Raw genomic sequence first — 22685 nt, forward strand, 5'->3', positions numbered from 1 at the left:
CCATAAGCTTAGGGAAGAGTTTTTTGCCTGTGATCATGAAATAATGAATCCATTCAGTATCGGAAGGGACTAGAGCATGCTCAAAAATGAGAAAGAAAGGAATTGGAAGTTACTGTGATCCTTGGATTATTATTTTCAAGAGAATGAAGAACAACAGCACAGTGACTCTAGGAAGACGTTTTTAAATTAACAGGTATAGAAGGCAGTTAAGAAGGAATTTTGAAAGGACTTAAATTGATTGTATCACATGTTCATATAGTGACTTCTGGTTTTCAAGCTAAAAATTCTCTCATTTCTCCATTCGTGTTTTGTTTCCTTAGAATGGTATATTTAAAACTAGTGGGAATGAGTTACTTAACAGCTGTGCTGGAATAAGTGTAGAGCCTGCAACATGTGTTTTTTGAATATGCTCTGGTCAAATGATACAAATCTTCTGTTTGGGAGATTAATTTTTAAAAAATACATCCCTGTATATACTGATTCTCCACTGGGATTGATCTGTATATTTTACTTTATGATCTGTTCAGGATCCAGGTTTCCCTAGTAAATATTTGTACTGATTCCTTTGTTGCCTCAAAAGGAAATGACCTCTTTTCTTTTGAAAAGAATGATGAGTTTAGTAGGACTTTTGGACGCTGTGCTCATGAACACATGCTGTTAGTTTTCTCTACTTGCTTTGGTTTAGAGTATCTTCCCTTCTATCCCCAGTATGAGATTTTAGGATCCCTGTCCAACATCCATTTTGTTTCAATGGCAGCACTGCATGTTTCATTGCCAAGTGCTCAAAGCAGGGACTGATGCTATTTGTTAAAGTATTCAGAGTCTGGCGTAGCTAATTTTCTGTATGGAACACATAATTATAGGACTGAGAATGGAAAAACAAATCAAGTTGATGTCTATTTTCTGCCATTTCAGGACAATGCTCTCTTTAATATTTGCCAGTGCTTTGTTCAATTTCTTTGACTTTCCTAAAAGCTTTTGTGCCTTCGGTAAAATACTCTGCAGCTGTGGGAAAGATGTCCTGATACAGCAGGCATACATTCTGTTTCAGAGACCCACCCTTACTTCTTCCTAGCCCTTAACAGGGATTCACTCACCTTGGCACTGTATATATTATATATATACACACACTGGGAGTGACTTCTAGCAACATGTTGGGACTGCACGTACACATTTTACAGGTTTAGATGTGGGGGTAGCTAAGGTAGATGGAAGCCTGGGACATCAGCATTGGGTCATTCTGTCTGTGATCTGAAGAGAGCTCTTATTACTCTCCCTCTGCCACGTTTTCCTGTTGACTGTTAGTTGTGCAGAGATCTGGTGTAGCACTTATATATAATACATGAGTCTTGGAGTAGGTCTGAGTGGTCACAGTCACGGGGAGTTCCATCGGCCTCCTTGTATCATTCCACACCAGAAGTTTATCGTGTATTTGCAACCCTTTCTTCTGCTGGATCTGGAAATAGAAGAGTTAAAGTAGTCCTGGCTCATGTGCTTCAAAGCATGAGCTCTTGTAAAAGGGGTTGGAAGAATCTGCCCCTCCCAGCAGGTCATTCTGCACACAGAGGTGAGGCAGTGCAGCTCTCCCAGACTGCCTTGAATGTGGAGAACTTTGTAAGAGGTGGGTTCATTTTTGTCTTCCTCCCTGTACCTCTCCTAACAGTTATGCTCTGTTCTTTCCTAGTGGTGGCGATCTACGACTACACAAAGGACAAAGAAGATGAGCTCTCATTTCAGGAAGGTGCCATCATTTATGTCATCAAGAAAAACGATGACGGCTGGTATGAGGGAGTCATGAATGGAGTGACAGGGCTCTTCCCAGGGAACTATGTGGAGTCGATCATGCATTACTCGGAGTGAAGACTAGAGGACAGAACGCCGCATCTCCTGCTGCAGGAGCTGGCAGGGCTTCCCGGATCTCCACCAGCCTCTGGGGCCCCATCCAGTGTAACTGAATGAAGGATAATTGTAACAACCACTCTTTTGGGTTTTTTTGTTTGGTCCCCCTCCCCGCACCCTCCCCATTATAAAACAATAGTGATTTGTTTGAACCAATGGCTCTTCCTGCTGCCAGCAAAGGCTGTCCTGAGCCATCTGACCTTGAATTAAGCTGACCCATTCAGATGTAACAAACTCCTTGAGTAGCTGATACTTCACTCGAATTCTGACTTCTGACAGGCTTTGGGATCTGTCTCAGGAATCCTGTGTGCCCTTGTGGTACTACCCTTTGCAGCAGTGCCTGGCGCTTGGGATGTCCTGGATGCTTGCAGTGAAGGGTTACTGGCCAGTGGACATCCCTCCTGTTTCTACACAACACTCCTGTGCAGCTGGAAGAACAGTCGTGTACTAGGAAACACTGGGATTTCTACACAGAGCCATTCCTGTAACTGCCTTCCAGATAGTTGGACACATCTTTAGCGTAAACACTTCTGCAGCTGCTCTGCACATGTAGGCTGACGTGGGCACACAGAGCTGGCTTTCATTCACTCACCTTTCAGTTTAGACAATTAAGATGGGTGCAGCCCACCCCCATTTCCTCATCTTTTGAATGCCACACGTTTGTTTTGTGTTCTGCACTGATGTAAATGTGCTCCTCTCCACAGCGAGCTGCTGGCCATGGGTGCTGCCGGATTAAACAGAACTCACAGATGCTGTTGACGGTGAAGGCAAAACAAAGTTTACAGGTCCTCCTGGGGTTTGAGGGTAAACTCTAGGGGCTGTGATCTAAGGTTCAAATCTACTCACGCCTGCTTGCACTAGAGAAACTTAACCCCAACTTTAGTCTTATGCACAATGTAATCTTAAAAATCCAATCAGGTATTGTAAATTGGCTATTTTGTACTTGATGACTAGATTTGCATATGTACTGTGAGAGCCCTGTGCAGAGGCAGGACAAACGGCAATTGTCGTCTTCATGTCTGTTGCCAAAATCTCTTCAGTGGAAGTAAAAAGGGCTGTTGTGTGTACTGGTTTCCCATGGAAATCCAAGCAGTAACTAGTAGTAGTCCTAGCTCTTCCCCCAGCCCACTCCTATTATAAAGAAATAGATATTTTGAGCTGTACTGGTGGATCTGGGGTGGAGTAATACCAGGTGAAGGCTCTGTAGCCCCTTGTGTTGATAGTTTGCTTCTTAATCTAGTCTCAGTTAAAACTCTGCTCCGTGGTTTGCCTAGCAGATCAGTGTGAAGTGACGGCTGTACTAGTCTGCCCTCAGGAAGGACTAAACGTTATCTCTGGGTAAATGTCATGCATTGACAGGTGAGTTTATTAAATACCCTGTTGCGGTCCTCTTAGCCTGCGAATTGAGCTAATCGCTGTATCATGTATCCCTGTATCCCTCCTGGGCCAGGGCATCTTCCTGGACAGCTTTTGACTGTCACCTGGCCAGGTTCCAGCTGGTACCAGCAGTAGGTTGTCAAAGGCAGACAACGCTGCCGCTGTGTCCCGAGGAGGTGCCATAGCTGCTCCAGGGGGAAAACGAGGAAACGAACGGGTGAGGTGTGTTTGTGGGACGTGGGCGAGTGTGATCACCCTGCTGTGAGCTTGTGGAAGGGTGTGTGTAAGGAACTAGTTTGGTTGAAGCCTACGGGAGGTACAACTTTGAAGAAACTGGTGAGAAGAGGGAAGTTACTTTCTCCCCTGCTCGGTCCACAGCCGCGTAGCCAGGACACTGCTGTCTCCTTTCTGGAAGCTGGCAGCATTGTTTGGCGTGAGCGTTAGCCAGATATCCTTCCACCTTCCTCCCTGAAGACCTGTCTCTCGCAGCAGGACTAGCGGAGGCAGCCGTGTTCGGTTCCCTGGGCCTGCCGTTTCTCTGGGGGGAAGCCTGGAAACAGTGGCCGTGCAGTTGCTGGGGTGTCTGTTCCCAGTGTTACGGGGCAGGTCTACGCTTTTTGCACAGAGAGGTGGTGCTTGCAGCCCATCCAGCGGCCCGGGTGACCGAACAGCAATACTGCACAAGCCTTTGGTGCTCACAGGGTGGCTGTGCCTTCCAGGACTATCAGAGCTGTCCACGTTTCCCTTGCCCTGGGTATGTTTGTGGTAAAGACTGAGCACACGGTGCTCAAACACATGGGGTTGTGGCAGCTTTGTGAGTTACTAAACGAGAGCTGAACCTCTCCCTGTGCACCCATGCTCCGGCTGGGAGGTCACGCATTAGCGGAGACGTGTAAGTCTGAGTAAGAGCATGCACTTGAGTACTTCTGGCAGCTGGATGGGTGGATAGCTTAACTTCTGCTGTGTGTGATACACACTTGTGTCCTTAATCTCCAGCCAGCTGGTGGTTCATCTTGGAAGTGTTCTGCACTGTGAGAGCAGAGCGGTGTGAACTCGGGGAAGTGCTGAACACTTGCCGGAGCTTGGCACAGAAGATGAGGCTGCAAAACCTTGCAAGTGGAATGCGTGAAGCTCCTTAGAGAACTGGTTTTGGTCTGATGAGCCAGAGGTTAGTTCAGTCCCTGCTGATAGCATGTAGAATTGTTTATCCTGCAAGAGCTGCTGTGGATGGAAACTTTTAGGTCACCTCCTGCTGGTTTTATGCTTTATTATACAGTACTAACGTAGCGAAAACTGTTGAGTTTTATGCATACTTTTTATTTTGTACAGACTTTAATTCTGTGGCTTGTTTGGGGATGATGTGATGTAATGATCATAGACCAGGCCAAGGTAAACAGGCTTTGTATATTAATGTTACATAGATTGCATGCTAGTAAAGTCAGTGAGGGTCGTGTTTCCAGTTTTGTCCCTTGTACTTCTCCAAAACCTTCTCCCCCTGCCCCTTTTTAATTTACATGTTGACTTTAAAAGGGGGTGGAGAATGGGGGCGGGACAGGGAGAAACACCTCTGTTTCAAAAAGATGCACATCTCATCACTGAGTGTTGCTGCCACAGCTGATGCTGTTCAGCATCACAGGCTGTTGAATCAGCAGCATGAGAGGTATGTGAGGTGGGGGAAGGAGACCCTCCAGATTAGCCCAAAGAGTGCTGTACGGCCAAAATGAGTATGTTTGTCCTTTGTGAGAGCTGCCTTAGCCCAGCCATCTGCTTTCATAGTGCACAGAAACCGGTCAGCACAGAAGTCAGTCAGCATCCTCTAGCAGTGTTTTTGCCTTGGTTTGCTGTATCAGAGATTTGTTTCTTGCCCTTAACCCTGGGGACAAAGGTATTAACTACAGCTGCCTCTCTGCAATGTGCCTGCATGAGAGGAGGTCTGACTGAGTCTGTCCCCATCTAGTGCTGAAGCAGGTGGTTTTGGTGCCTCCTTTCCAGCCTAAGAAGGATGGCTGAGGCTGCATGTGTCTCACCCGTTACTTCTATTCCCCACCCCCCACCCCCTCCCAATGGATTCATGTGTTTTGTTTCTCTCACTGGCTGTTGCAGCAGAGGGCGGAGAGGGGCAGGAGAGGCAAGCAGCAAATTTTGCACTTGAGCATCCAGATGGTGTGAGCGCGTGCCTGCTGGCTGGCGTGGGCACCAGAGAGCTGAAGCAATGCCTGAAGACTTGCTGGACTGACTGTTGACACAGGCAGCCACCAATGCGCCGAAGAGCCATTGCTCTCGCTGGAGGACACGAGGTGCAGTGTGCCCCCAAGGTAGATGGCAGAGCTTGGTGCGTGTTACCGGGGGCTGACCACATTTCTGGGGCTTGGCTTGTCCTTGGCGCTAGTGGAGTTGGGTGTTTCTGAAAGCGGCTGGGTGTTTTACCATTGGGTGCCAGGGAGGCTTAGACCCAGCTAGTTCTTGCTAGAGCAGTTTTGGTCTCCTTTCACAGCTCCTGGGCATTTTCTTCTTTCTTTGCTGCTGAGGGATCTTGGTGACAGCCAACGCTGACATTGGCAGTGATGCAGCTTCTGAAAAGTGGCACTTCTATCTAGGGCATTTCAGTTGATCAGGCAAAGAAAGTGAGGCAGGGGCAGGACTGATGCTCCTTTTCTGGCAGAGGGTAGGCTGCCTGCCTGCTGTGTGTCGGCATCATTGTTGATTAGAGGTGGAAGAGGGGGTTGTACACTGATACCAACTGTTGTGCTCTTACAGCGTCTCCCACCTGTGCTTGATAGTGATTTAATGCTGTGCTCTGCCCAGCAACTTCCACCATCTTCCTAGCACGCACTGCAGCTGTGCCTCTCTGCTGGAAATGAGCTCTCTTTCTTAGTTATGTCCCTGGCCTTCAGGCATAAATCAAAACCAAAACTTTCAAGTTTTCCTTTCTGGAAAAGATGGGACTTTTTGTGGGTTAGTAAACTGGGGGCATTTACAGAGCTTCTCCTCCCAGGGCTGGGACAGGACATCTTGTCACACAAGTGGAGTCTGTATTCTCTGCAGGGCAAAATGTTGGAAGCTGCTAGAAGCTGCTGTTGGAAAGACCACGGTGCTGTGGCTCCTAGGGTGAGCGGTACTTGCAGTGAGAGCACAGAGCCACTGCTCGAGCACGGCAGCGTTTCAGAGGCATTGCACACCCCGGGCAGAGACTTCAGTTCTTGCGGTTGGAAATGTGGGGTGCTGTTGCATTGGCTAAGGGAAGTATTTGCAGCCCTAATCGCTGGAGAAGATGGTGTAAACTGAGCACTAGCGAGCAGATGATGGGCTACAGTGGATGGGGTGCTGCTCTCAGCAACTTACTGCGCTTACAGGTAGATTCACTTTCCCCACCTTTTGGCAGCTCTCGGTATTGGGCTCTGCCACATTTTGCCGGTAAAAGGGTGTTAGACAGGTCAGAGTAGTGCAAGAAGGGAACAGTTTGTGGCTGGGTGTTGGTTTGTTGGTTTTTTTGTTTTCCCCCTAGGAGCTGAAGCCAGTGTGTAGTAACAGTCCTGTTGATCTGCTTTTGATTGGAAACTGCAAGAAGGGTGCAGTCACCTCAGTCTATGGGAAGGTTACTAAAAGCTTGATGCGGCCAAGGTTTGCCAACTGCTGTTACAACAAATAATTCACTGACCATGGTGTTCTGCTGCTTTCATTAAACAAACCCCAAACACCCATGTGCTTCGTGCAGTCTCCTGCCTGTGCAGGAAGTGTTTTTCTCTGGTACTCTAAACAATTAGTTGTATTAGCAACTTTGCTTATTACAAGACATACAGTAAAGTCAGCAGTAGCCTGTTGTCCAAAGGTAAGGTAAGCCTACACCCTGCTGAACACTGACTGCAGTGGTGACTGCTGAAACGTGTGCAGTACCTTTGTTCCAGTTTCTCTTAAAACCTCAGAAAAACCCTACTGCTATTGACTAATGAGGAAGAGCTGTGTAAAAATTCATTTCCATTACAGCGCCTCGGTAAAGTGCTGACATGTCTGAGATTTTTTTTTTTTTTTTGTAAAGAACAAGTGCTTCTTTTCACATTTGAAAAAGTGTCTTTTGCAACTTGCATGGACAAGTAGTTTCTATGAATTCTCTGGAAATGTCAGTGTCTAACATGGATTTTGTCCATGCACTTTTTTCTGAAAGCAGATTACCCCCCACCCCCACCCCGCCCCTCTGGTCTGCAGTCGCAGGAGAAGCACGCTGTGCTTTTGCTTTTGGCACTGCCGATGCGGTGGATGAGTGCAGAGCCCACTGTAAATGACCAAGCCCGCAGGACTCTGGGGAGCTGTATGCCGCCAGTAACGTTTTATTGTGTGTGCCATTTGAACCACCTTCCAGTGAGTGCAAAACCCAATTTTTAAATTTTTTTAATTGTACTTGGAATTAACTGTTGCTGTGTACTAAACCCTCTTGTTACGAGCCCTAAATAAAAAGAACAAAGCACACCCCATGTGTTCTGTGAGCATGCCGCTGCCGCGTCACGTACTTTTGTCTTTGGCTACAGACTTTTCAACACGGTGAGCACAGGGATGGTCGCTGGCGTATGCAGGAGCGCATCGCCGAGGAGCTCCAAGTGCAGCACCTCCCGCAGCAAAGGTACGATCCCTGGCATCCAGCCTGCTGCCCTCCTCCCGCAGCCCCTCTCTGGGCACCTGCTCATGCCCTGTAATCGCCACTAATGTAACGCCTCCAATCTCGGCTGTAAAAGCTGCTGCTGCCGCAGGGCCAGCCTGCGCGTGTAGCCCGGGAGGAGGTGACCAGAGCTGAATTCCCTCAGGGGACCCCAGAGAGGGGCCGCAGCAACACTTACCGGCACGAGCAGGGCTGCAGAGGGCTCTGCACGCCTGAGGGAGGAGGCAGATGGGAGAGGTGAGCCTTCGCACCGAGTGAGTCCTCTTTAGACCTGCAATTGGTGTGCACCATGCTGCTGGTACGGCCAGCTCTCACCCACCGGAAAGAACTGTGCAAAGGAACAATAAAAAGCAATTTTATTGAGTGTGAGTATATAAATGGTAACTTCCAGGCCATCAGATACCTGATCCCTACGGGGGGGAACCACTGATGCCCTCAGAACACAATGTGGGTTCTGAACTCATGAAAAAGGAAAATGGCAAGACAGAGGATTAAAACAGATAATTAAATTTAACTACATCTTTATTGAATTGTGCATATTCCATTGTATAATGATCTATATTGGGTACTCTATAACGTAGTATTTCTTTTGTCCTCTCCCATGCTTAAAAAAGTATATTTATACATATATTTATATATATATTTATAATATGGCAAAGCTCCCCCCAACCTGAAGCTATCAGTCTAAAAAGAGCTTTGATTTTTATTTTGAAAAGGGAAGAAGAGGGGAGGCAATCCCATTGAAAGATAAAATGTGCAATTTTCTTTTTAAAGCAGTAAACATGAATGTATTTACAGCACTCAGCACAAGTTTGCTGCACAGACAAATCATCATTGCAATGACACTTTTTTTCTTACATTTGCATCCCCAGTATTATACAGAGTATCACCAGTGACTGCTAACAATTAGTGTAAGCCATAAAACAACCTGCTGCTCTCATTTCTGGTCCACTGCAGTCCACTAGAAGGAGACCTAAGATCTGCAATTACAACTTGTGACAAAAGTGTTTAGTTTTCCTTTTAGAAGGACCAATTCAGCAGCAGGGAGCCTTGGGCACAGGTCTGTTTGCCCCTGCCCCCTGCAAATGTGTACCCAGGTACCAGTGTTGGTGAAAGGCAGGAGAGGCACAACAGCGAGCGCTGGCAGCCCTGTTCTCTCACCGAACAGCTGCTGCAAATCCGCAGCACTTGAGCTCCTGGCAGCTTGGCCTGGGGAGATGCAAGCACATCGTGCACATCTGCGTACCTGGAATTTAGCTCTGAATGCATCTTTGGCATCTTGGGAAACATGGGAGGGACCTATTTTCCACTGTAAGGAACAGTTTGTTGGTTCAATTCCCAAGTCTTCTAGAAGACAAGTTGCCTTTAAGCATGTAAATAAGGGGGAGGGGGGGTGTCCAAAATCTGTTACTCAAGTTCCTTCTCATTTCCCTTGCTAAACCCTGCTGTGAGGGACTGTGCGTACAGCACTAGTTCCTGTTCCTCCTGCCCTTCCAACTGCTCTCGCTCTCCTCACCGAAGATATGAAGTTCTGAGGAACAGAGCTCACGGAGTCCTTGCCCTGTTGAGCACCTCTGAGCACCGAGCAGTCATTACCCAAATCGCTCTCTTTCCCATGTTCGTGGCAATGACTTTAAATTTACGTTGTAAGGGATAAGCATGTGCTGTCGCCTCATTTGCAGTTTAGTGTCCTAAACTTTTCAAAACTAGACAGAGCCTGTGACTCAGTGGATCACAGTATTGGAGAGTGCTGACCCCTGCAACCTAACACTGGTCTTGTCAGTCTTCACGGACATTTTAGTTGACAGAACAGAAAGAATTCAGAAAGGAAGATCACTGAACTTGAGACAAACTTACTCTTCCAAAACAAACGCTTAAAACCAACCAGCACACTATAAAATGGTCTAAGAGAAACTATCCCATCTGGAGTCTGCTCCAGTTGTGCAAGAGAATGCAAAACTTCCCACTCCTCTCACCTCCAAATGAGGAGCACTGTTTGAACAGGTATGTAAGCTACACCTTGACAATGAAAAAAGGAGGAAAAAAACAAACTCACGTTCTGGCTGCACCCTCACTACCTTCTCTATTGCTTTCCTGGAGTGCAACTGATTTTGACATGACTGTATTTAAGTAATACTCAATAGTATGACCCACTTACAATCTTAATTTGAATAGGAAAGAAATTTACCTGCAATGGTACCACTGAAGTAAAACAGTTTAGTTCTATGCAGTTTTCTGTAATAAACGGGAAGATTTCTCTTTTGCCCTTTTGCTGTTGAAATGGCACTTTTGGTTCCTCAAACTCTGCAAAAAATAATTTTAACTCAGAGAAAAACTGGTCATACTTTATCTCTGAGCTGATCTACCTGGTTGCCTAAGGACACAGAAAGAAGAAATCAGAAAACCTTTAAATGTGCAAGTCCAGAACAGTAAATCTTAAAATGCACTTGTTGAGAAAACTGCTCCCTCTCCCATCAGACCTGAAACCAAAGTGATCCAGGTACCTTCACTTTGTTTCCCTGATGTGTCAGTCGGTCACTGTTGCCCTGCAGGAAACTGCAGAGTAAGTTCAGGAGAGGAGCTCTTTGGCTTTGAGGTCGTGCACCAAGTCAGAGCCAGCAGTGGTGGTTTTGCCGCAGGAGACCACTGCACAGGGTGGAGCAGGAGCTGTCCTCTTCCACAGAAAACAACAAGATTATTTTATTGTGAGACATGCGCCTGACCTCCTCCCCTAGCCACAGGTTTTGAAAGACTAAACGGAACCCCTGGCATACCCGCCTCAAACACACTGCCTGTGGTTTGTTTAGAACCTGTCGTTTTTTAAAATAATTTCTCTTCTGGGATTAGTGCTGATGTAAGACCCTAGTTTTCCCTTCTAAAGCAACTCCAAGACCTGAATTACAATAGATGTGTCGGAAGGGACTCGCTCCCAGCTTTCTACACCTGTGCTGCAGGCACAGTGAAACCTGGCTGAACAGGAGGGCCCGGCTGGTACCGCTGCGTGGCAGAGAGGAAATGGAGACCAAAGCTGGGACAGATTCACGAATGCAGCTGTACGCTCGCAGCTGCCCCTGCAGCAGCAGGGCTTCCCCAGACACCCACCTTAATAGGTGTGAAGGGCAGGCACTTCATCATGTCACACCGCTGCAGCTGTACGCTCAACGTGTCAGAATCGAAGCAGCCGCTGCCTTTGTGTTCAGAGTGTGAAAGCTCAGCCCTCGCACGCTCATTTTAACAGTGCCCAAAGGGTTACAGCCCGTGTTTGCAGCACGCTTTATGACTGAGATCTGGCCCCTTTGTTTTCCGATTTAAATAAACGGAGCAATTATGAAACCAGTGCAGATGGGGGAAAACAACTTGCTTGCAAATAAGGCATAAATATTTACTGCCACAAAACCAGTAAATACCCTGGAACAGCAAGTTATAAGGAAGGGGTCTCGTAAGCTGAAGAGGCAACCAGGCTGTCTGAACCATACTGTAGCCAAATTTCAGTGTTCAGCTGAGAGAAAGCAAGTTGCAGCCACTCACTGTATTTCTGTATCACTGCTGGCTTAGGAAGGAACACAGGGTGCCACCTTTGCTGACGCTCATTCGTTTTGCTGCAAACTTAAGAGTAAAACTTCTGTCTCCCAGCAAGCTGTGTAGCAGCCTGCAGTAGTAAGCATGGACTCATCATCTAGGGAGGGATACAGAGGAAATGAACTTGGGCACAGGAAAATGAGAACAAAGCTCAAATGCCTCTGAAGAAATTGCACTCAAAACATTGCTCTGCCATGTCTAAAGCCCAGAGGTACCCGCACTGAATGAACAAAAGAAAAAGGGCTGGAACTGACACACACCAGTGGAGCTGCTCTGGGGGAAAGGGGCAAAGAAAAACAGATGGGGCAAGCAGAATTCCCCGACTGCTCTCATCTGGGTGCACAGGCTGTGTCAGCCCAGCTGCACCTTGCCAGGGAGCAGGAGAACATGCCCACTTACCTACCGTCGCTAACAGCTGGGGCGTTACGACTGTATCTGCGCACCTTCCGCGCCACTGGTGGGTATGAGCCCCAGGAGCTGCTACAGTACAACGCAGCAAGAGGACCAATGTTGAAGATTACAGCACCCATGAACTGCAGTGCAGCTTGACAACCTTCCTAGGAAGTTATTCGCCAGCTACACTGAGCACGCTTAAAAATCAACAATGCAAATGCTTTTAAGGACACTTCATAAGCACAAAAATAGTAGAAACAAAACTTTGTGAACAATTTGAAAGATACAAAAAAGTGCCTTTCCATAGCAGTGCTTTAAAAATGCACACAATGGTATATACTCTTATTGCTCAAAAAAACTAGTCTGAAATATTAAAACAATTTCCAGAGGTGCTGAAACAGATTTTAAAAAAATCATATGAAACAGGTCAGCAGAGACAGCACCATTAATTTTTCTATTTTCACGATGTACTTATTTAAAACTATATAGTTATAGATGTGTCATTTCCCCCCCTCTAATTAGCAAAGCTTTTTTTCCTATTCATAAAGTATTCACAAAGACATTTATTTTCTTATTTGGATTTTAAAAACGCTTTATAAAAAAAAAGGAATGGGGGACACTGTCACAATATTTCTTAAATCTATCAGCCTGAATTACTGTGATGGAGATTAGTTTACATCTTTTTTACACACTTGAGGATACTGTCAGGTCAAGCTACTTCCTTTGTTTCATTCTTTGGGGGAAAGAAAGCATTTAAAATTTGCTTTTGGAGGAGAAAAATTAGACAAACAGTAAGATCATTTGCTATCTCAGCCTTGACAGTATCCCCATGGTGACGAGGGAAGTTGACACAACAGAAGATAGGGTAGGTACAGTCCAAGTACTGTAGTTACTTTACAAAGGCTGTGTACCACCCCTCTGTAATGAACATGCATGATACATAAGACCACTTACGCTAACTATACTACCTTATCACAACGTCTGAATACGTGGGTAGGACTGTACAATCAAGCTACTGAAGTACAAGAGAAAGGGCTCTAGTACTTGATACGGTGATTGACTGTGAATTGATGGCAAGCAAAAACACAAAAGCAAATACATGGTCTTATTTCCTGCTCATATGGGTCCTTAAAATAAAGTACCAGCAAATGTTATTGCCTCTCAGGGTTGGGTTTGTTTGAGTTTTTTTTCCAGTCTTCTCCCTTGACTGCTAGAAGTGCAACTTTGTAATTAACAGATTTTAGTGGTTGCAGTCTCCGGCGGGTCAAAGAAAAGAGAGAATTCCCACTGCGCTTGGCCTGAATTTACCACTCCCTTCTCTCTTTCCGAAGGGGAAGTTCCCTGACGGTTTCTAATGAATTACAAACAATACTTTCTTTAAATGTTTCCAGACACTTGTTGTTGTAAAGATAACACATCTTATCAGGCACAGACAAGGGGAGACTGTACGCTGTGTACACCTGTGCGAGAACATAGTGCTCTCCACAGAGACCTACCTGCTCATTCAGGGTAAGAATTACACGTACAAGTGATGTACCGGTGTGGGTCGGCATCGATTGCAGGAGTCCTGGCAGCTTTCAGAAGGGGTTAACACAAATATATTCATCTTCAGCCATAGAAACAAACGACTGAGCCTACTATAAAGTTAGAATGCACAACGGATTGGAATAATATATATTTATCCTACTTACTGCATGGACTTTGAAAGAATTTGTAGCAGTGTATAATTTTAAACTATTTGGAAGGGAGGGGGAGGCTCTTTATAGTATAAATATATTTCACTCCAGCCCACTATATATAAAATCTATTTTCCTCCTCAGAACACACTCATTTTCAGTAGTACTATGACCAGAATGTTTTGGTATGTTGCATCTGTACTTTCCAACCACTGGACAATGTAGAGTTACTAGCAGAACACCTCAGCTCTGCACCACTTACCCACCACGAACTGCTAAGAGGTTTGGGGGTGGGTGTTATTTTTCTGCCTTTCTTTGCGGTGCCCCCTACATCTTCACCTTTGTGGTAAGATTTGCCTAGTTACAGAGTCCAATTCCAGATAATATAGTGACTGAAACAATAAATACGATTCTACAAAAACATTCTGGTTATCTTCTATAATTGCGACGAAATATAGCACAATATATTATATACCTACACTTATAATACATGCACAAACATGTCTCACGTGGACAGACGCTACAAAAAATTACCTCCTACTCTCCCCTAAATGCAGAAAAAGTAAGAAAATGGGCTTTTGGTCCAATCCATATGAAGGGTAAAAGAAACTGAAAGGGTAAGTCAGTGCCTCTCTACCCACCATTCCCAATAAAATATCAGCAGCCCCAAGCTCCCGACTTTTCGGTCCTAGCCACAAAAGGGGAATGTCTTTACATTTAGCCTTAGCTATGGTTTGAGATCACCTCTTTTGACGGGGCTATCATCCACATCCCCGCGTTGTCTCCAAGTGCGCAAGATCACAGGCTGGCCGATCCCAGAGCACCGGCCCTTGGGGACCGACTACCAGTCCCGCGACAGCTTGGTGTTCTGATCCCTTTTGGGAGGTGCAGGGGGCGGCCCCCTCCGTAACGTTGCATAGCCAGATATATGACTGCCCCCAAAGCTGCTCGTCTTCTGCTGGTCAGCCAGCAGCTCTGGCGGCGGTGGAGGCAGGGCCATGTCGTCCATGGTGGCCGTGGGCTCTGCCCTGGACATGCGCGCGGAGGAGAGGGAGCCGTGCCGGGTGATGGATTTCCGCTGCAGCGTCCGGTTGAGGTCGGCCAGGAATCCCGGCTGAACGCTAAGGCTGGACTTGGGTGAAGTGGGCACTTGAGGGCCTGCTGGCCCTGGTGGCTCTGCGGCCTCCGCCTGCGTCAGTCGGGTGCTGTCGTTCCGCTTGGGACGCGTGGGCGGCGGGGCTTTTTTCACAGATGGTTTTGACCATGCCTGAGGCTGGGGATTGACAACGGCGACTTTTGGGGAGGTGCTGCCTGAAAACACAGATGGGATCTCAACCGGCGGGAGAGGAAGATCTATTTCAGGCGGTGGCGGTGGAAAGTCTGAGTCGGACGGTGGCGAAGGGAATTCGACCACAGGTTCCTTCCCAGACATGCCCGGAGCAGGAGGCTTGGCTGGGATCCCTCCTTGCGGAAGGACAATGGGCAGGCTCACCCCAGAGAGATTGAGCTTTCCTGGCTTTGGAGGGGCTGCAGGAGGTGACGACTCCTTGGAAGGAGACCCTGACGGCTCTGGTGGGTGTGCAAATTTGCTGACAAGGCGGTCCACCGAAGGTCTCTTGGACTCGTGGTACTCAGCGGAGCTGGCAGACTTGATGCTGGAGTTTCGCTGAGGTGTCGGAGGTGGTTTCTTCCCTCCGGGGCTTGATGTCTTGCTGGTCTTTTTGACTGGAGACCCTGACTTGTCAGGGGGGGGAGAACCTGCAGAGGAAGCCGGGGAAGGAGGTGGAGGAGGAAACACTAAGCTGCTCTCTGGTGGAGGAGGAGGGAAATCTGGCGAGGGAGCCAGAGCGGGCTGCCATTTGGGCTTCGCCTTCACTGCTGGAGGCGACTGCGGCGCCCCACTCAGTGGAAGGGGTTTCAGAGGCTGGGGCTCAGCGGCAGGCGGGGCCGGGGGGGGTGGGAACTGGCTGGCTATCTGCTTCACCACCGATGGCACTGGGGACTGAGGGGACGGAGGGGGCTTCACAGAGAAGCTCTGCTGCTTTGGGAACGTCGGCGGGGGAGCGGGACTGGGAGGGGCTGGGGGCAGCGGGGGCACCTGGGGAGAGGTGACACTAGGCTGTTTTTTTATTGCAAGGGGCAAGGGAGCTGGCACCGGGGGAGTGACATGCGTGACCCCTGGCGACCCCGCCTTCCCGCCAGGCTGCGGGGGGAGAGCTGCCATGACAGGCTTTGGGGGAGCCTGGGGTGGTGGCGGGGCCGGCACTGGAGGAGGAGGAGGCGGCAACAAGGACGTGGCCGTGGCCTGGCCTATGTTTGGTTGAACCTGATGGATTTTGGGGGGGGGGCGGCGGCGGCGTGAACTGTGGCACAGAGGGGGGCACAAGGTGCCGGCTTCAGCTGCGCCATGGCCGAGCCGGGTGTGGGGGGGAGGCGGGGGAGGCGGGGGGGGGCGGCATGACCCCGTTGGGGGGCACCAGTATCTGCGGCTTTCCTGAGGGCGGGGGGGGGCGGGGGGGGCTGCTGTGCAGCAGGAGCTTTGGAAAAGGGCCCGCCGTGCTGGGCAGCGTTCTGCAGCCTGGTGATGGTGCTGTACTTGACAAACATGGCGGCGGGTGAGCCTGCAGATGGGGCGGCCTGGCTGGGGAGGGGTGGGGGGGGGCGGGGGGGGCGGGGGAGGGGGAGGGGGAGGTGGGGGGGGCGGCGGGGGCAGCGGAGGGGACGGCTGTGATGCTGTGTAGGGGGTCGCCACTTTTGTCTGTGGGGACACAGGAGGTGCCGCAGACGCGAAGGGCCGACCTGCGGGCTCCACACGGGCCTATGGGGAAGGGATTTTTAGTAGAAGTGGAAAGGGAGAAAAAGAAAAAGATAAGAGAGAGGGAGGGAGGGAAGGAGACAAAGAGATTATAAAGTCAAGGTCTACATGTGCCTGTCATTACAAATTAAGCGGCAGATTACAGCATGCAGGAAGCATGAGCAAAACAAGGCAGCAAGAGCCGGTTCTGCGCGCTGAGAAGCCGGGAGCAGGCGGCCTGCCGGGCAGGCGGGGGGTGGCGGGCAAGGCCAGCGTGGCCAGGTCTACCAGGCTAGGCTGAATGTCAGGGAGAAAACAACACCCCAGCCCTGTGGCTTCTGTGGGGCAGGCAGCTGCGCCCAGCGAGAAGTGCTGGCCCTCCTCTGGGCAAGTGACCCAAGGAGAGCGCTCCCCAGGGCGCCACAGGCCTGACAGGGGACGTCAGGCAGAGCGAGAGGCTCCACGGGCATCTCCTCAGCTCGGGAAGACTAGGGTTAAACCATACGTGCCTCCCAGAGCATTTGCCACGCTTTACATTGGTTAGCTCAGGCCTTACACGGCTCAGTGTTACAAAACGCAGAAATCCTGAGCGGCTCCAAAACATATGAAGGGCAAGCTCTAAGCAGGAATACTACTGAGATCCACCTACTCCACATGCTCTGATATCCAAGACTGGCAAGGAAAAAAAATGAGGAAAGAGAGGGAGAACTGAGGTTTCCTAGGAAAATTTTCCCAGAAGGAAATGTTTAGAAATCTGCAAAAGAAAGTTAGATTCTGAAAGAAAAGCTCTACATGCAACTATTACGTTAAGCAGAAAAAGAAAGACAGGGAAAAGCTAAGGGAAGGAGCAATGGGAAAGCCGCAGGCAATGTTTTAGTCTACTGGTTGGGTTTTGCTCAAGTTAAAATTGTTTTTCTAAACCTGTAAGCCTACATTCCTGTTAAAAAATTAAAAACATAATTGCATTACTCAAGTTTACAAACATCCTCCTAATACAAAGTGGTTTAGCTACAAGCCAAGCTGTGAATTTCACAGTGCAGGGCACAGAACCCAAACATGCACTAGAAATACATCACCAACAGAGCAACTGACCACACTGGGCACCTATGCTTCATTAGTAGATACTTTGCCACAAGTTAGCCCGATTACGCTCATTTGCGCTGTATGAGCAGGTTTGCGTATCGCTTTGTTCTAAACACAGGTGCACAAAGTTTCTCTATGGGCAGAACACCACCAAAAGAATTAGAATCAGAAACAACAAACAGTGATTTACAACACACATGGGGTGTGCCTTTACCTGTCGCATTAGGTCTAGAAAGCAGGAGTATAACAGTTCTGGAGCTAAATCAAGGTGTTCACATAACAACACAGGAGAGAAATCTTGATCTCTTGCAAGCGTTAGTCTGTAAACTGCCATTCCCCCAACCACTCAGGTTAATAAATTTTCAAGTAGCACCACCTGACCTTAATTGTGCCCTGTATAAGGCACCACGGGTGTGCTGACCTTAGCTGTGCTGAGCTTCGCTTTTGACACCTGAGACAGCAAAAGGCAACAGGAAAAATAAAAGCGGCATAAACCAGAGAGGGAGACGAAGGCATAACAAAACAGCTATCCCTGAATGGCAAGACCCTGGAGAATCTTGAATTCGTCACTTAGAACGCACACGCCGTGAGCACACATGGTGATGCCTGTTGTCCCATTTGAAACAACGCGTTCAAAACCTCACAAGCAAAATTAGACATAAGGAGATCTTCACTGCCCAACTGTGAAGAACGTCAACAGATGAATAAAGTATTCTTTGGGCAAAGAGCACTCTTTCAAAATATGGAGTGGACAGAATACCTGCATTTTGGGAAGCGTGGGGTTTTTTAATCTTACATCTATTTGAAACAGAGAGGAATTTTCCTCATATCCATTGAAGACAGTCATTTTCACAGTGAGCAAATTAAACACTCAGGACAGGGGAAAAAGAGTACTGTGCATCTCAGGAGGGGAAGCCCCTTCCAACTCCACAGAATCAAATTAAATTTCCACAGCCAGAAACATATTCAGTGACACTTTGTTTACAGAACCTTGAAACAGACCATTGTCCTTGTTCATCCTTAAAACAACGTGACATGCTTCTGCGATTCGTGAAGAGGTACTCATTGCATACTATCAATTCGTATTTATAACATGCATCTTCGTGACTACCTGGAACTATCAGAAACGCTATAAAAAGAGTAGAATATATTTTTTAAAATAACTGTTTTTGGGGGTTTTTTAGCTGTTTTTCCTAAGAAAAGTTTTGGCAATTGGTCTGTTTGCCATTTCTTTTCCTACGCCGGTTGCTTTTTGACTGGTTAGCAAATTTCAGTCAAATACAACAGACAGAAATCTCAACACATTTTCAACGTCAAGAAACTGTTACGAAGTTACTGGCACCTGGTAAATGACGGAGAAGCAGGCAGAACGCTGGCTGAGCAGCCGGCTGCTGGCCCGGCGGGCTGGCCAGCCTCAGTGCCACCTCCCTGCTAAGCCAAAGCACGCTCCCTTCTGCCCGGCTGGCGGAGGGGGATGAGACGAGGGTGGCACGGAGGGAGAGAGCTGTTGCAGATCGGGGAGAGACATGCTGGACAAGCCCCCGTGAATTCTGCCACTTGCAGCAACCTGCCCGTATGAACTTCTAACGTCAGCTCTGTCACCAAAGCACTGTGAACAACTACTTCTGAAATAGCTGTTTGGAGACTCATCTGCCTAAACCAGCATGTCTCACAATCACTGCAACTACTTTTTCATGTAAATTACAATTTTTTCAACACTGTCGTTTCCTTTCTTGCCACACAGTTTAACATTTTCCACTGCCAGTGTGATTTATTAGTTAAATTCCTTGGGCCAGACCTGTACAGGATAAAAAAGTATGTACTGTAGTTTCACTGAAGGTGAATTTGTCACCAACTTACTCAGAATTTTTTAACATGGCTTTGAATTATAATTTTACACAGTTCATTTAATTTGGATTCTTTGAAAGTTTTAGGGCAATCCATTCACTTGTGTTACGCACCAGGAAGAGAAATACACCTTTTCTTGGATTTGTGCATAGGAAAAAATTCAAACTGATGAAATCTTGAAACATGGATGGGCCTCAACAGGGAGCAGTCCAAATATTTTTATTTTAAGATGGTTTTAATCAGATAACAAAAATTCTTGGGGTTTATTTAAATGCGTAATTGCCAGCAGCACTACGGAATTGATAAAAACAGTGACCCGTTTGTGGTAAACTTTTTTCTAAAACCTCAGAGAGTTTAGTGGCAAGATTTTCGTATTAAACCCAAACCTTTAGGAAACAGTAACGTTACAGTTCTCATAGCACTACTCTTCCACCTCTGTTGGATACATGCTAGACAGCCTCAAGTGCCATATCCTTCTCATCTACCCCACTTCTGCAGAAATGATGCACCCTGTACACATACACAAGCCATCTGCTGATGAACATGCACCAGGTGTTGCACTCATGCAGTAGAAAAATTTGGATCACAATTTAGCAAGCTACATTCCTGGGCTGAGGACTACATTACTATTAGAATCAGACAATTTCCAAGCCAGCAGGCACTCCAGAAACATTAAGAATCCCAAAGAACGCAGCCATGTCAGTTTTCACATTGTGCTATATATGCTTTCTCATTTGAAAACATGATGTTGTGTTTTATTTTTAGTTACTTATCTGATGCACCAGTGTCAGTTGTAGTGACCTGTGGGTTTAGTTTTAAAAAGTCTGCTTCTTTAGCTTGAACCTGAGGTCTGGGGCAGATACAAAACTGATAGGAGTAAAGACAGCTTCTCACAGCATCCTGCCAGTGTACTGCCACATGTAACTGCCGCAGTTAATGCTGACGTCACGGCTGTTCAGGAGCCTGGAAATACCTTGCGCCTGACAACAAACCAGCTCAAGCCGCAATTCTGCTGCGTTTGGAAGCATTCTCTGCGAACTACACCAGTCAACTACCACAGAAAGGACAGAAAACCAACAAAACCATGACAGACCTGAGCCCCACCTTCAGTGAGTTCAGATCTTCTGTAAACTCTCTACCAGCAACAGGAGACACCAAATCTGCCTCAATCCACAACTGCTGTCAATTTTAGCACTTTTGCTTTGACCGTATCTGTGGTTACTATTTCCACTTCCACTGAATATAATAGAAAATATTTGCGTAAAAACTACTGGAATACTTCTTAAATGGATATACCTGCCTTCAGGTCTCAGTTATTCACATCTTTACAATGGAAAGATGTGGCTAGTCAACTGCAGGAAAATCTTAGTGAAAGAATTTCATTCAACTTGTTAACAGCTGATCTTTTTATTTTGTCTTTATTCAACATTATTGAATAGGATTCTATGGGAAGGGCTGTATCATGCCTTCAAAGAACAGAGGGCTCTGTGCACACAAATAACAGCAAGAACAGAAGGTTCCCAGGCTGAATTCCCTGAAAAAGTGATTCCTGAAATAACAATTATATGGCAGTGTATGTCAATAACAGAGAGTTAAAAAAAAAAAAAGAAATCCCACTCAAGACAGAGGTGGAAGAGGTATCACTCTGTCTCATACATTTTGTTGGGCGTTGGTTCTCAAACTAAAGTCTTCTTGTTACCTTGCTGGATTCCTCCAGTTGAGTGCCTCGTTTCCAGGCCTCGGAGAACATGGAGGTGACAATACTTTGGGAACGGACATGTCCAGCTGGCTGCGTGTCAGAAACTCCACTGTCAGACTGATTAGAATGATTTGATTGAGATTCTGTTTAGAAGAAAGAAACAGTTAGCATATGTTTCTGAATTTAAGAGTAGAGTTGGTGTGCTTATAATGCAACCCTGTGTGATTTTAGTGGTCACAATCATTAAACATGTTATCCCACCAAAGGGCATTGTTCCCACTAACCACTGCATAAGCTCTAGCTCACATCCAGGCCCATTCTGTCTGGAAAACAAAACAGTGCAACAGATCCCTGGTATTAACCAAATCTGAAGCTCCATAAAGATGACAGCGTGTCAGATACGCTGCAAAGTAAAAACACACCACAGTTGAATAGGTTCTGAAACACTGAACCACTCCTGCGCTTTGGGAAAAGCCTCATTTCATGCAACGCATGCAGTCTGCTCTCTGCAGCATTCCTTCCCCGCGCAGCCTTAGAAAGACACTGGACATCGGCTGAGGGCAGGCAAACCATGCTAGCCAAGGCAGCGCTCTGCTTCCGCCTGCTCCATTCCTCAAGGGAAGAGAAGGAATGATGCACATCCCACAACTAGAGCTCTGGGTCCACAGGGTATCTTGAAAAGACAACAGCAGCAACTGCCAGACCAATTTATCCAGCCTGGTACCTGCTTTCTGTGTAGTCCCAAGCTGTCCTGGGGAAAAATAGCATCTAGGCACAGGCTGGACTGCAGCTCTGGCAGAACATGCATGGCTGGTGGGCTGTGGCTCAGCTCCTCACAAGAAAAAAAAATTTATCAGAAAAACACCCAGCTTGGTTGGAGAAATTGTCAGTAACTGAAAATTTAGCACTACACCTGGCAAGCTGTGCTACAGAGTTGAAAAATCACAGTGCCTTCCCAGTTTGGCTGAATTTGCTTAGCTCATTCTCACAGGCTACTTTCTGAACCTTTCCACTTCAGCAGCATTACTTCCTGACCTGTATCTGTGACGGACAAAACCCTTTCACACAATAGCCTGTTTTCAATGAAACTTGCCTAAGGGTTCAGAGTAAGCTGGCAAAGCGTCAGTCAGCTCTGAACAGTGAAATGAGACTACACAAACCATTCATCAATTTTTAAACTGTTATGCACTACAAAAAACCAGTCCCAGTCCTGCTGAGAGGTAAAACGGAGCATATTACTGCAGGCACACAGAGTTTGACAGGAACAGAAACAGTATTTTCAAAGTTTGTCTCTAAAGAGATTGTCTGGATCTTTGCCTTTGGACAGGGAGTATTCCTCATTATCCAACTTCAAATATTCCAGTCAACAAAAGCAGTTTAAGAGCTATACACACACGCTTCATGCACCATTAAAATATGTATTTGATTTCTTTTTTCAAAAAGGTGAAGACAGATGCATCAGGAATTTGAATGAAAGTTCTCTCAGCGGCAGAAAAACATTCTTTTTCAAAGGCGAGCAAGAAAGTTCTGTATGTTCCAAAACCATACACCGCTGCAAGTAATATAATAAAAAAAGTTTTATAAAAATATGTTAAATATAAAGTCTATGGTTTGGATTAAACATAGCATAAAAGACTTCGGAGAAATAGTCCATTTCCTGCAATAGTCTCTCCTGAGGTCTCCAGA

The 22685-nt window shown here is 47.0% G+C and overlaps 2 protein-coding genes across 19 annotated transcripts in view; one reads left to right on the plus strand and one right to left on the minus strand.

The window, feature by feature from the left end:
- ABI2 (abl interactor 2) overlaps positions 1–7740 on the plus strand; it is a 71527-nt gene extending 63787 nt beyond the window's left edge. For all 18 annotated transcript variants that reach the window (XM_040604974.1, XM_040604978.1, XM_040604981.1 and 15 more), the window contains one exon: positions 1685–7740. In XM_040604974.1, the coding sequence (XP_040460908.1) occupies positions 1685–1860 (176 nt within the window). In that variant the 3' untranslated portion in view covers positions 1861–7740. The remainder of the gene's footprint in view (positions 1–1684) is intronic.
- Positions 7741–8431: 691 nt separating this feature from the next.
- RAPH1 (Ras association (RalGDS/AF-6) and pleckstrin homology domains 1) overlaps positions 8432–22685 on the minus strand; it is a 97947-nt gene continuing 83693 nt past the window's right edge. Inside the window, 7 exon segments of the mRNA XM_040604973.1 lie at positions 8432–15922; positions 15924–15953; positions 15955–16005; positions 16008–16097; positions 16099–16236; positions 16238–16393; positions 21000–21142. Of these exon segments, the coding sequence (XP_040460907.1) occupies positions 14417–15922; positions 15924–15953; positions 15955–16005; positions 16008–16097; positions 16099–16236; positions 16238–16393; positions 21000–21142 (2114 nt within the window). The 3' untranslated portion in view covers positions 8432–14416.

The sequence above is a fragment of the Falco naumanni genome, chromosome 8 (assembly GCF_017639655.2).
Source record: "Falco naumanni isolate bFalNau1 chromosome 8, bFalNau1.pat, whole genome shotgun sequence".
NCBI classification, from domain to species: Eukaryota; Metazoa; Chordata; class Aves; order Falconiformes; family Falconidae; genus Falco; species Falco naumanni.